Source organism: Nycticebus coucang, chromosome 17, assembly GCF_027406575.1.
Source record: "Nycticebus coucang isolate mNycCou1 chromosome 17, mNycCou1.pri, whole genome shotgun sequence".
Taxonomy (NCBI): Eukaryota; Metazoa; Chordata; class Mammalia; order Primates; family Lorisidae; genus Nycticebus; species Nycticebus coucang.
This window is the reverse complement of record NC_069796.1, coordinates 81,237,335-81,252,497: the sequence shown is the minus strand read 5'-3', so window position 1 is coordinate 81,252,497 and position 15,163 is coordinate 81,237,335. Positions and strand designations below refer to the sequence as shown.

The 15,163-nt window shown below is 41.3% G+C and overlaps 2 protein-coding genes across 9 annotated transcripts in view; one reads left to right on the top strand and one right to left on the bottom strand.

Annotated features, from left to right (window-relative positions):
- The window catches only part of NSD1 (nuclear receptor binding SET domain protein 1), a 209,858-nt gene that overhangs the window by 92,383 nt on the left and 102,312 nt on the right, over positions 1-15,163 (bottom strand). The window lies entirely within an intron of this gene.
- On the top strand, positions 1,340-1,736 carry LOC128569217 (protein S100-A10-like). Its single transcript, XM_053567345.1, has one exon. The coding sequence runs from the start codon at positions 1,359-1,361 to the stop codon at positions 1,734-1,736; it is 378 nt and encodes a 125-aa protein (XP_053423320.1). The 5' UTR covers positions 1,340-1,358.

Below are 15,163 nucleotides of genomic sequence, written 5' to 3'. Positions count from 1 at the left end.
CTCTGCCATATGTCATCCCCCCTCCCACTTTCCTCTTCTCCCGAACTGGACTATAATAGTGTTTTTTTGTTCTTAGGAACATGTAATTGTATGTATACATTAGTATGAAATACACTGGATAATCATCTTTCCATTCTTGTGATACTTTACTAAAAAGAACGTATTTTAACTCCATCCAGGTAAATGTAAAAGATATAAAGTCTCCATCTTTTTTAATGGCTGCATAACATTCCACAGTATACATGTACCACAGTTTGTTGATCCATTCATGGGTTGATGGGCAATTAGATTGCTTCCAGGACTTGGCTATTAGGAATTGAGCTCTGAGACTAAATCTTACTCTGTCACCCTGGATACAATGCTGTAATGTCAGAGCTCATAGCAACCCCAAACTCTTAGGGTCAAGCCATCCTCCTGCCTCAGAATAGCTAGGCCAGTATGCACCTACCATAACGCCCAGCTATTCGTAGAGACTGGGTCTTGCTCTTGCTCAGGCTGGTCTCAAGTTTTGAGGCTCAAGTAATCTACCACACCTCAGTATCCCAGAGTGCTAGTATTATAGGTATAAGCCACTTGCCTGGCCTGTCACCTAAGTTTTCAAATACCAATGACATTTCCAACAGAAAAAACACCAAAGAAATAAAAGGAAATAAAGAAAGTTTATGATACATGAGACAATCTGCATTTTGTCTAAATATGTGAAGTAATAATTCTAGTACTTAATTCTAGTACCTAAATCTAGTAATTAATTCTGGTATTAACCACTTTAACCTGTCAAGTAAGTAATAATGTCACCAATCTATTTTCCCAAAAAAAAAAACACACAATAATGCTTCTTGAAATAGGGCTTTGCTGTGCTGTAGAGGCTGGAAGAGTCCTGAGCTCAAGTGATTCTCCTGCCTATAGCATTACCTAGCCTTCTAATTCTGTTTTACTATTCTTCACTGCAGCATTTATAACTTTCTATACCTATTATTACGTGCTAATGTCAGAAAACTTACAAGCAATATGTGTTTTGTTCCTTCCAATAAAAGGGCACAAGAGGCCAGGTAAAATAGCTCATGCTGTAATCCTAGCATTCTGGGAATCTGAGATGGGTGGACTGCTTGAGCTCAGGGATTCGACACCAAAATGAGCAAAAGTCAGACCCTGTCTCTAAAAAAAATAGCCGGGAAGGTGGCACCTGTGGCTCAAAAGAGTAGGGTGCCGGCCCCACATGCTGGAGGTGGCGGGTTCAAACCCAGCCTCAGCCAAAAACTGCAAAAAAAAACAAAACAGTAATAATAATTAAAAAAAATAGCCCACGCCCCAGCCAACTAGCGTCCGCCGCACCTCTCGGCCCAGTAGATCTCACCAAAATGCCATCTCAGATGGAGCACGCCATGGAAACCATGATGTTCACATTTCACAAATTTGCCGGGGATAAAGGCTACTTAACAAAGGAGGACCTCAGAGTGCTCATGGAGAAGGAGTTCCAGGGATTTTTGGAAAATCAAAAAGACCCTCTGGCCTTAGACAAAATAATGAAGGACCTGGACCAGTGCCGAGATGGCAAAGTGGGCTCCCACAGCTTCTTTTCCCTGATTGCGGGCCTCACCATCGCGTGCAATGACTATTTTGTAGTACACATGAAGCAGAAGGGAAAGAAGCAGGCAGCACCGAGCAATTACTATGCCCTGAAAAGTGTTCTCTCAAAGCATTGCTTCAAACATCTGCCCCACAGCTTCTCCCTATAGAATGATTTCATGAGCAGATCAGGATCCTTAGAATATATACAAATAAAATCCAACTCCCATTTGTCAAGCAGAGAAGAAAAAGTTAATTAAATGGCAGATGAGCTTTTGTTTTTTACATTGTTTGCATCCGCTTGCCCTCAATAAACATAATCCTTTTTTTAGTTCCAAATTAAAAAAAAAAAAAAAAAATAGCCGGGCATTGTGGACGGGACCTGTACTCAGGAGGCTTAAAGCAACAGGATTGCTTGAGCCCAAGAGTTTGAGGTTGCTGTAAGCTATGACGCCACAGCATTCTATCAAAGGCAACAAAATGAGACTCTGTCTCAAAAAAATAAAAGTAAAAAATAAAACCAACTTTAATCTAGTCAAATCTTTTTTTTCACTATGTCACCCTTTGTCACCCTCAAATTCTTGGGCTCAAGTGATTTTCTTGCATCAGCCTCCCCAGTAGCTGGGACTACAGGTGCCTGCCACACACCTGGCTATTTTTGTTGTTTTGGTCATTGTTGTTTAGCAGCCCCTGTGCATGTGGCTGGCACTCTAACCACTGACCAACAGGAGCCAAGCCAATCTAGTCAAATCTTTAAATGTGGCTTGGTGCCCGTAACTCAGTGAGTAGGGCACCGGCCACAAACACCGAAGCTGGCGGGTGAGGTAAGAGAATCGTGTAAGCCCAAGAGTTTCAGTTTGCTGTGAGCTGTGACGGAAAAGCACTCTACCCATGGTGACAAAGTGAGACTCATCTCAAAAAACAAAAACAAGGGGCAGCACCTGTGGCTCAGTGGGTAGGGCGCCGGCCCCATATACTGAGGGTGGTGGGTTCAAGCCCAGCCCCAGCCAAACTGCAACAAAAAAATAGCTGGGTGTTGTGGCGGACGCCTGTAGTCCCAGCTATTCGGGAGGCTGAGGCAAGAGAATCGCCTAAGCCCAGGAGTTGGAGGTTGCTGTGAGTTGTGTGAGGCCACGGCACTCTACCCAGGGCGATAAAGTGAGACTCTGTCTCTACAAAACAAAAACCAAAACAAGAACACACTTTAGATGTAAATACCAAACTACACAAAATACAGCAGTCCCCTTTTATACTCAGGGGATATCTTCTAAGACCCCAAGCAGATACCTTAAATTGAGGACTAAACTCCCTATGGATTCCAGATACTTCCTACATGTGTGGGTATCTATAATAAAGCTTAACTTATAAATGAGACAAAATAAGGGATTAACAACAGTAACTAATGATAAAGTAGAACAATTATAATATGTTGTAGTAAAAGTTATGTAAATGCAGTCTCATACTGTCTCTCAATAACCTTACTAAACTATATACTCTGTTAATTTTGGACCTCGGGTGACTATGGGTAACTGAAACTGAGGAGAATGAAACCATGGATAAGAGAGGACTACTGTACAGAAGTCATGAATGCAAACAGTACGATGTACACTATGGGGAAATTTACAGGATGAATTTTCTAACAAATAAATTATACAAAAACTTTCTGCTTTCCGTTCCATGTTTTACGCTAAAACTTTAAATATGAATTCTTAACTCATCAAAATCCAAAAATAACCAATATCATTATCATCCTTCCAAAGAGTAAACTAACATCTAGCTGCCTCCATCCCAACTTGTATTGTACTGTTAAGTATTTTAATTTTATATTTATTGGAATCCATAGGCATTATTTTTATAGTCACTGTTAGATTTAACCAAGTATTTACCTCTTTGCTCTGAATTCCAACTGAAAAAGGATGTGCTACAGACAATTTTTTTAAAGAGACAGAGTCTCACTTTGTCTCCCCCAGTAGAGTTCGGTGACATCATAACTCACAACAACCTCAAGCTCTTGGGCTCAAGCAATTCTCTTGCTTCAGCCAAGTAACTGGGACTACAGGAGCCTGCCTCAACACCTGGCTAATTCTAGAGACAGGGTCTCACTCTTGCTCAGGCTGGTCTCAAACTGGTAAACTGAGGCAATCCACTCAGAGTACTAGGATTATAGGCGTGAGTGACCACGCCGGGCTATTTATTTTTTTTAAACAGAGTCTCATTATGTTTCCCTCGGTAGACTGCCGAGCATCACAGCTCACAGCAACCTCAAAATCCTGTGCTTAAGCGATTCTCTTGCCTCAGCCTCCCAAGTAGCTGGGATTATAGGCACCCACCGCAACAGCTGGCTACTTTTTTGGTTATAGTTGTCATTGTTCTTTTGGCAGGCCCAGGCTGGGTTCAAACCTACCAGCTCCAGTGTATGTGGCTGGTGCCCTAGCTGCTGAGCTACAGGCACTTACAGAGAATTTTAAACCTCCACAAAACCAGTGTAATGAACCCTATATACCCATAATTTGAATTCAACAACTACAAATTCATGGTGAATCTTCTTTCATCAATACTCCCACCCTCTATAAAAATTATTTTGAAATATCTCTTGAACTGTATGCCATAAAGGGCTTTTTAACATACAAAATACCTGTGTCACAGGTAACTATTTATTTAGTAAAAATTACACAGTAAAAATATCTCTATTCATCCCCTACCGTACAGTTATAAATTTTACAGGACTTTTATAAACTAAAAGAATGCATCATACAGTCCAAATAGCCAATGTAAATTTAAGACTTAAGACACAACTTCATTCACGTTAAGAGACTTCCTAGAATCAAAGCTATATTTATAAAGCCCTTACCAAATTATATCCTTTATGACAATTTTCTTTTTAATGATTATATTCTGAGCTGGGATATAGACATAAAATAAAATAATAGTGTGGTTAAGGTAGATGTTTTTGTATCTTTTGAATTTTCTTTTTTATATTTTTAATTTTTTTTTTCTTTTTTTTTTGTAGAGACAGAGTCTCACTGTACCACCCTCGGGTAGAGTGCCGTGGCGTCACACGGCTCACAGCAACCTCTAACTCTTGGGCTTACGCGATTCTGTTGCCTCAGCCTCCCGAGCAGCTGGGACTACAGGCGCCCGCCACAACGCCCGGCTATTTTTTGTTGCAGTTTGGCCGGGGCGGGGTTTGAACCCGCCACCCTCGGCATATGGGGCCGGCGCCCTACTCACTGAGCCACAGGCGCCGCCTATTTTTAATTTTTAATTACATGAAATCAGGCTAAATAAAATGGAGAGTAGTTTAAACCTATAGCCAAAGGAAAAAGAAACTCAAATAGAGAAAAAAAAGCCGTATTTTCTGTAGCCACACAGAAAAAGCCCAAGATACACACAGAAAATCCCCATAGTTATGACAACAAAAAGAGAAAAAAAACTAAGATTTCAACCAAGGATGAAAGCCAATGTCCTAAACCAGTGCTTCTCAAATCACCCAACCAAATTAATAGAAAAACGAAATGTGTATACAATGCACAGGCCTCATTTTTAATTGTTAGACTTACAAGATGTAAAATTATTGTTACATCGCTATATAAGGTTCAAAATACATAACTCTAAACATCTGAACTTACTTTTTCTTATAGTGACTTGTAAAGTCTTGCAAACCACCCTACTTTGAAGAGGACAGACTGATAATTGGCTGCAACCAAAAAATAGCTGGGGGCTATGGCAGGCGCCTGTAGTCCCAACTACTTGGGAGGCACAGGCAGGAGACTCGCTTGAGCCCAGGAATTGGAGGTTGCTGTGAGCTGTGATGCCATAGCACCCTACCCAGGGTGACAGCTTGAGGCTGTCTCGAGGAAAAAAAAAAAAAAAAATAGAAAGGATAAAGAAAAACCAGCTCTATTTACAGATGGCATGCCCATGTATATAGAAACAATGTCATTTATAACAGAATCAAGAAGGAATAGGCCAGGTGCAGTGGCTCATGCCTGTAAACCCCGCACTCTGGGAGGACCAGGTGGGTGGATTGCCTAAGCTCACAAGTTCCAGACCAGCCTGAGCTAGAACAAGATCCTGCCTCTAAAAATAGCCAGGCTCTGTGGTGGGAGCCTGTAGTCCCAGCTACTTGAAAGGCTGAGGCTAGAGAATCACTTGAGCCAAACAGTCTGAGGTTGCTGTATCGGGGATGACAAAGTGAGACTCCGCCTCAAAAAAAAAAAAGAAAGAAAGAAAAAATAAAATAGTTAAGATAAATTTAATAAAAGAAGTGCTCAATGTGTACACTGAGAATTACAAAACATCACTGAAAGATAAGACCTAAATAGATAAAAAAGTCATCCTGTTTGGATTTAAAGACTACTTCTAAAATGGCAACACTACACAAACTAGCTGAAAGATTCAGCACAATTCCTATCAACTTCCCAACTTGTTTTTCAGAAATTCACAAGCTGGGCCAGGTGATTATAGGATTACATCCGTAATCCTGGCACTCTGGGAAGCTGAGGCAGGTCAACTGCCTGAACTCAGGAGTCCAAGATCAGCCTGAGCAAGAATGGGACCCCCATCTCTACCAAAAATAGAAAAACAAGCCAGGTGTTGTGGCAGGCACCTATTGTCCCAGCTACTTGGGAGACGGAGGCAAGAGGATCACTGAAGCCCAAGAGGTTGAAGTTTCTGTAAGCTATGATGCCATGATACTCTACCCAGGGTGACAGACTAAGACTGTCTCAAAAAACAAACAAATAAAAAAAGACATTAAGTGAGATGAGTATCAATAAGATGGCAAAATACGAAGTCCCAAAATCTTCCTCCATCTCACACACACTGAATTAACAAAAATATAAGAATCAGAATACCTTATGAGATCTTCAGAAACCAATTAAGAGGTTGCAATACCCCAGATGAATAAAGATGAGAACAGACATGGCTCAGCACCCATAGCTCAGTGGTTAGGGTGTCAGCCACATACACCAGGGCTGGTGGGCTCTAACCCAGCCGGGGCTTGCTAAATAAGAATGACAACAACAACAACAAAAATAGCCAGGTGTTGTGGTAGGCGCCTGTAGTCCCAGCTACTTTCAAGGCTGAGCCAAGGGCAACATGGTGAGTGAAAAGGGGATGAAGAACCTCTGTCTTTATCTCACATTGCCCTTTTCCGCAAACCTGAACAGCTTGTCTTTCCCTTGTGAAATGGAAGGTTAGGGAGGTGACTTAGAGAGGACGAATACAGCATTTACACAACATTCTGGATAGACAGAATTAGACACTGGTATAATGTCTGCCTTACCTGATTTGGAGTATTAACAAAACTGCATAGTTCAGATATCAGGGTCTGTTGTGGAACTAGAGCCTCATAAATAGCTTCCTCTTAGCCTCCAGCCACATACACTGGAGCCGACAGGTTTGAATCCAGCCCAGACCTGCCAAACAACGATGATAACTACAACCAAAAAACAAATAAACAAAAAGCCAGGCGTTGTGGCAGGCGCCTATAGTCCTACCTACTTGGGAGGCTGAGGCAAGAGAATCGCTTAAGCCCAAGAGTTGGAGGCTGCTGTGAGCTGTGATGCCAGGACTCTACCCAGGGTGACAGCTTGAGTAGATTCAGTCTCAAGAAAAAAAAAAAAAAAAAAGGAAACAAAGGAACTCCACTGGGAATAAGTGGGGCCTTTGGTAAGTAATAAACAAAGAGATTTCAGGAAAACTATGGGTAACTTCTGTTGGGCAAGTCATGAGAATTAGAAACTGGGGAAGAAGGTGATGTTCAAGCACAATTTGAAATTGAGGAGGATAGTAATGTTCAGTTAGAATCTGACCCTAAGGAGAATAGGGAACAAAAAGCTTATGAGAGTTTTTCTGGCTCTTCCTCAGAGGAGGAAGTATGTGATACGAATATGAATAAGCAAGAAAATACCTCAATGATCATTATGGCAGCCCAGATCAAACAGAAGATCGGTTGAATAGTCTCACAGTTAAAAATGCTAACATAGGGCGGCGCCTGTGGCTCAGTGAGTAGGGCGCCAGCCCCATATGCCGAGGGTGGCGGGTTCAAACCCAGCCCCGGCCAAACTGCAACCAAAAAATAGCCGGGCGTTGTGGCGGGTGCCTGTAGTCCCAGCTGCTCGGGAGGCTGAGGCAAGAGAATCGAGTAAGCCCGAGAGTTAAGAGGTTGCTGTGAGCCGTGTGACGCCACGGCACTCTACCCGAGGGCGGTACAGTGAGACTCTGTCTCTACAAAAAAAAAAAAAAAAAAAAAAAAATGCTAACATAGATCACTCAACGTTACCCTCAGTGCCTCCCTATGTGGATAATCCGCCTGAAACGTCTGTTATGAAGGCTTTAATAGAGGGGCGCCAAACCAGTGACTTTACTTTTAAGGATACTGTAGGGCTTTTCCTGGTCACAGTTACTAATATCCCTCCTAGTCCAGAGTACCCTCAAGGGGGCCAATGCTTTGATCACCATATGATTACTTTTGCAATTCTAAAATATTTAAAACCGGCTGTAACAAAGTATGGCATGTAGTCCCCATTTTCTAGAGGTATATTACAGGGACTTGCACAAGAACAGAGACTTATTCCTTATGATTGGGATATGATAGCAAAAACTATTCTCAAATCTGGACAGTATTTGCAGTTTAAAACGTGATGAAAGGAGGAGGCTGACCTGATGAGTCACCAGAACCAGCAGAGAGGAGTTCCTATAACATCAGAACAGCTCACTGGGTCTGGTCAGTGGCTAGGGGTTCTGAGACAAATCCAGTACCATGACACAGCCATAGTGCAGACAAAGCTGTGTTGTCTTCAAGCCTGGGAAAAGGTTCAGGCTCCTGGAGATACCTCAAAATCTTTCATTAAGATAATGCAATTGGGAAATGAACCTTACACTGACATTTTAGCTTGACTGAAAACTTCAGTCAATAAAGCCATTGCCCAGCTGGAGCTTCAGAGACATGCTTTTTTAAACCTTAGCATTTGAAAATACTAACTCTGAGTGTCAAAAAGGCATCCTCTAAGAGCACAAAATGCTCCCTTAAAGGAATACATATGGGCATATGGTGATGTAGGAACTGAATTCTATAAGGCTAATCTTCTTACGACTGCTTTAAAAGAAGGGTTCAAAACAAATCTTGTTAGTGGAAAGCTAGGCCATATGAGAAGAGTGTGTCAGAAAAGAAATAACAATCATAATACCAATAGTAAAAAAATTTTCTCAGCCAATAATCAAAAGATATAAGGAGGCCATAAAACCCCTGGTATATGCCCCAGCCTTAAAAAAAGGGCTTCATTGGGCAAATGAGTGCCGCTCTCAAGTTGGTAAAAATGGAACACTTTTACAGCAGGGAAACTGTCAGTCGGGCCCAGCTGGGGGCCCGCAGGCAAAGAATAAGGATCTGGAGACCTACCCACTCACCAGCAACTTAAGCCCATCCAATCCCTTTTACACACCACCCCAGATATTGCTGCTTTAGATTTACCAGCATGTGATAATGTTCTTTTGCTTTCCAACATGGGAGTAAAAAAATTAAAAACATGGTCCTATTCCCCCAGATACTGTTGGGTTATTATTAGGAAAAGGCAGTTTAACATCTTATGGAGGGTTTGTCCACACAAGTGTTTTGATAGTGACTTCTTAGGGGAAATATAAATCATGATTTCAGTAAACCAACCAACTCAAATTCGAGCCAAAAGATTGCTCAATTGCTATTCCTGCCTCACATTAAATTACAAAGTACTAATAAAAAACGTACTGCTAGTCTCAGCAGTACAAACAGCATTTCTTGGCAAACATCTATTGATAAGAATAGGCCTCAATTAACACTCATGTTGAAGGATAAATCCTTTACTGGCCTGTTAAATACTGGCGCAGATGTCTCAGTCATGGCTTTAAATCTCTGGTCCAAAGAGTGGCCAAAACAGATGGTTGATGTTACTTTTACAGGCATAGGAACTTTAAATTCAGTCTTTCAAAGTTGCTTAGGACCAGATAATCAAAATGCTTAAATTCAGCCATACATAGCTGATATTGCTATTAACTTGTGGGGTCAAGATTTACTTCAACAATGGAAAACTATAATAAACATACCTTCCTCTCAAACTAATTCCTTTCAAATGTCAAATTTAATGTAAAGGCCACTGTCCAAAAATGTGCTCTCAAGCTATCTTGGAAGAGCAATAATCAAGTGTGGGTGGAGCAGTAGCCATAAACTAAAGAAAAACTGGACACCTTACCATTTTTAATTCAGGAATACTTAGAGCAAGGAGACACTAAGCCCTCTTACAGTCCTTGGAATTCTCCTGTTTTTGTTGTAAAAAAGAAATCAGGCAAGTGGAGAATACTCACCAACCTTCCCAAAGTTAATGAAACTATTATTCCCATGGGTCCCCTGCTACCAGGACTTCCTTTACCCTCCATGATCCCTTCCAATTGGTATTTATATGTCATTGACTTAAAAGATAGTTTTTTCAGTATATACTTGCATCCTGAAGACTGACCACATTTTGCCTTTTCTTTATATTCCTGTAATCAACAAAGACCCTACCAGCATTTTCAGTGGAGAGTTCTGCCACAAGTTCTGTTAAACAGTCCTACTTAGGCTCAGCGCCTGTGGCTCAAGTGGCTAAGGTGCCAGCCACATACACTTGAGCTGGTAGGTTCGAATCCAGCCTGGGCCTACTAAATGATGGCTGCAACAAAAAATAGCTGGGCATTGTGGTGGGCACCTGTAGTCCCAGCTACATGGGAGGCAGAGGCAGGAGAATCACTTGAGCTCAGGAGTTGGAGGTTGCTGTGAGCTGTGACACCACAGCATTCTACCCAGGGCAACAGCTTGAGGCTCTGTCTCAAAAAAAAAAAAAAAAAAAGAAAATAGTCCTACTTTGTGTCAGCATTTTATTGATCAGCTGTTACAGCCCATTAGAAAAAAATATCCTGGGCGGTGCCTGTGGCCCAAGGAGTAGGGCGCTGGTCCCATATGCCGGAGGTGGCGGGTTCAAACCCAGCCCTGGCCAAAAACCACAAAAAAAGAAAAGAAAAAAATATCCTACAGCCTACATCATTATATGGATGATATGTTATTTGCACACTACAGTTTAGCTGTTTTGCAAGACATATTTAAACAAGCTGCACTTACCTTAAAACCGTACGGTCTTCAAATTACTCCAGAAAAAATTCAAACTACATCCCCCTATAATTATTTAGGATACAAATTGACTCAAACACAAATTCTCCAGCAACATGTTAATCTTAGGTTAGATTCCTTATCTACTTTAAATGATTTCCAAAAATTGTTAGGTCATATTAATTGGTTACATCCAACTTTAGGGATACCACCTAGGCTTTAATCTTTTTCAAATCCTAGAAGGACCTTTGGACTTAAATAGTCCTTGGTCACTTACTCCTGAGGCAAAGAAGGAACTATAACTAATTGAAAAAGAGTTTGCCTCAAAAGAATTAGATTGGGTTGACATTAGATTACTGATTCGACTAATAATTATAGCCATTTCTCACTCTCCAACTAGTGTTATTTATCAAGAGAACACCCTTTTAAGTGGCTATTCCTTCCTTAAAAAACTTCACAAAAATTACAACAATATTTGGACAAAATCTATGAACTAACTGCTAAAGGCAGAAACAGAATTCGCCAACTTACAGGCTATGATCCTTGCTGTATTATTGTTCCCTCTACAGAAAAACAAATTCAACTCAATTTTCAATTACCTATGTCTTGGCAAATCGCTCTTGCATCTTATGTAGGTTTAATTACCAATGAATATCCTCATGATAAATGATTTCAATTCCTAAAACGTACTTCCTGGATCCTTCCTCAAATTGTCAAAGACTCACCAACTATATACGCTATCACTTTGTACACAGATGCCAACAAGCATGGCAAGGCTGGATACACTGATGGTAATAACTCCAAAGTTGTTCAAAGTCCTTATAATTCTGTTCAAAAGAATGAACTGTATGCTATTCTTATTCTACTCCAAGACTTTCATTGTCCTATGAATGTGGTCATGGACTCTCAATATTCATGTTTTGCTGTTAGTCACCTAGAAACAACAGCTATTACTGCTGCTGATGAAATTTCTTCTCTTTTGCAATCTATCCAGAGACTCCTTAGACACTATATTCATCCTATATACATTACTCATATTAGAGCACAATCATTCTACCTGGTCCTATGACTTCACTAAATTCACAAATAGATCAAGCCCTTGTTGGTACTGTTCAAGAAACATCATCATTTCATTCCTACATACATGCTAATGCAAAGATGCTTCATAAAAAATGTCATCTTACAAAAACTCAGTCACAGCAAATTCTTTCTAATTGTCCTTCTTGCTCAAAAATACATGTTCTCTCCTTTCATGAAGGTACCAACCCTAGAGGAGAAATAGTAAACCAAATATGGCAAATGGATGTGACTATCGTCTTATCCTTTGGTAAATTAAAATATGTTCTATCTAAAATAGATACTTTTTCTCGTTTTTCTTGGGCAACAGCCTTACAAGGAAAAAGGGCTCACCATGTCCTTCAACATTTATTACAATGTTTTAATGTCATGGAACTCCCTAAGTCTATTAAAACTGACAATGCAGCTTCTTATTATTAAAACTGACAATGCAGCTTCTTATTCTGCTCAAAAATTAGGTACCTGTCTTTTTGGAATATTCAACTTTCTCATGATATTCCCCGTAATTCTCAAGGCCAGGCCACTAATGAACGACACCACAAAACATTAAAAGGTATGTTATTTACACAGAAAGGAGAAGATGGTATACTCCCCTCGTACAACAGTCCTAGATATATTCTTACTAGAGCTCTGTTCACTCTTAATTTTTTGAATCTCAACAATGATGGAAACATATCTGCTGAACGTTACTGGACAGCTCTTACCCATTCACCACCTTCTCAAATACAGCAACCTATTTTCTTTCTTTCTTTTTTTTTTTGAGACAGTAGAGTGCTGTTAGATCACAGCTCACAGCAACCTCCAACTCTTGGGCTCAAGTGATTCTCTTGCCTCAGCCTCCCAAGTAGCTGAGACTACAGGCACCTGCCACAATGCCTGGCTATTTTTTTGTTGCAGTTGCCACTGCTGTTTCAGCTGGCCGGGGCCAGGTTCGAACCCGCCATCTTCGGTATATGGGGCTGGCATCCTACCCAATGAGTCACAGGCGCCGCCAACAGCAACCTATTTTCTATAAGAAACCTGATATGTCTGAATGGGAACCTGGTTATGTGTTACATTGGGGTCAAGGCTTTGCTCATATCATTACAGAACAGCAAGAAAAACAGTGCCTAACCACCCACTGGATTAAGCCTCAATATGAGCAAAAGACCTCGCCAGTACTGTGACAAATCCGCCTTCAATGATTTCTTCAATAACATGACCATGAAGCAGATAAACAGACGATGTCCTCTCCCAAGAACTACTAACTCCACTTTTCCTTCTTGGGGTCAAATCAAAAAGCTGTCATCAGCGGCTGAAGATTTAGTGAAACGTCAAGGTAAACCTCTAATGGCAGACTTTTTGTTCCTGCCAATAATTGCACTAGTGTCGACAAAAGTGAGTGCTGCTACAAAGAATTTCACTTATTGAGCCTATATCCCTAATCCTCCCCTTCACAGAACAATACCTTAGATTAACCCTACCATTTTTTTTTTTTTTTTTTTTGAGACAGAGTCTCACTATGTCACCCTCAGTAGAATGCCATGGCATCACATCTCACAGCAACCTCAAACTCTTGGGCTTAAGCGATTCTCTTGCCTCAGCCTCCCAAGTAGCTGGGACTACAGGCGCCTGCCACAATGTCCGGCTATTTTTTGTTGCAGTTGTCAATTGTTATTTTAGCTGGCCTGGGCTGGGTTTGAACCCGCCACCTTAGGTGTATGCGGCTGGCACTGTAACCACTGTGCTGCAGGTAACCCTACTATTTCTATTTAAGTCCTGGCAGTCGTTACCTTCAACCCATTCCCACTGCATGATTTTCTCTTATACGTAATATAGTATTAAAATCAAACAAAAACCATGCTGTTCCTCAAGACTTCAACTTGGAAAGGGTATGACACTACCCCTTCCCCACCTAACATTCCAATCTGCACTATGCCTGTTGCTACTCATTTATAATGGGTGCAATGGACAATGGACAGAAGCAAGAAACCTCGGGCATTAGTTAATACTTCCTATGGAAGAGTCATTGATTGGAGACGCCCCCCCACTCTCATCAGCCCAAGACAAACAGGTGAAATGCATTGGCTTTGTAAGAACAACTACCATAGCCAACCATTCCCATATTATTTGGCATGGAGGAGGCATGTCTCCCCCTTGCCTAGCCTGACTAGAACAACATAACATCATTTTTGGATACATTTACAATAAAATACACCTAAAACCTTTATTAAATAATTGCAATCTGTCACAGGAACTGGTATTAAAAAGCATTTCCAATATTGTTACTAATCTCTCTCCTTTTTCTTCTGTGAAGGCCTTCACTGGCACCAATGGTATAATTCTGTTAATTATTACATGTACCCTCTTGTTCTTTTGCCTAGCAAGAAGAGGAGCTGCTCAACGAGAAGAGCTATTGAAAGGAACAACGGCTATATTTTTCCCTTATCCTACCCAAGAATGACTTAAACAAAAACGGGGTATGTGTAGAGGAACAGACACCATGCTTGGAAGGACAGTTACCGATTCTTATCACATTGAAAGGAAATGCTGAGAACAGGACAGTCTCCTGGCAAGCCTAGAGATGTTATATGACTTAGGGGCAATCCCCCAAGTAACCCAGTGTCCCAGAATAAGGTAAGATGGGTCATTCGTTAGCAAGCAGGTTTTAAACATTGATGCTTGGTGCTCCTTCATAAGGGTTGTGGGGAAAGAACACGTGAGGAAAGAGCATGTGGCAATCCTTAAGCATGCAGCCCTTGTATGTCATTACTTTAACTCTCCACACCTGTTGTGTATAACCTTAAAAAACAGCCACTGCGGAGGGGGCTCAGGGCTCTCCTGAACCTCTGGTTAGCCCACCTCTTGCAAGCTAGCACTTCAATCCGTGTCCTGCCTGGTTCTTTCACAGGGCACCGGGAGGCATAGTGTCCTTAGTGGCGACAAAAGGTGAATACATAAATGAATAAAGGATACTGTAATGGTGGCACATAAAGCATTCTTTTCTTTTTTTTTCTTTCTTTGAGACAAGAGTCTCAAGCTGTTGCCCTGGGTAGAGTGCTATACTGTCATAGCTCACAGCAACCTCCAACTCTTGGGTTTAAGCCATTCTCTTGCCTCAGCCTCCCAAGTAGCTGGAACTACAGGTGCCTGCCACAACATCCAGCTAGTTTTTGGTTGTAGTTGTCATTGTTGTTTGGCAGGTCCAAGCTGGATTCCAACCTGCCAGCTCTGGTGTATGTGGCTGGCAGCCTAGCCACTTGAGCTACAGGGGCCAAGCCATAAAACATTCTTAATTCTGGATTAAATGCAAAATAGATGGCAGCGCCCATGGCTCAGTGGGTAGGGCGCCAGTTACATAAACCAAAGCTGGCAGGTTTAGACCCAGCCCAGGCCTGCTAAAAATCAACAATGACAACT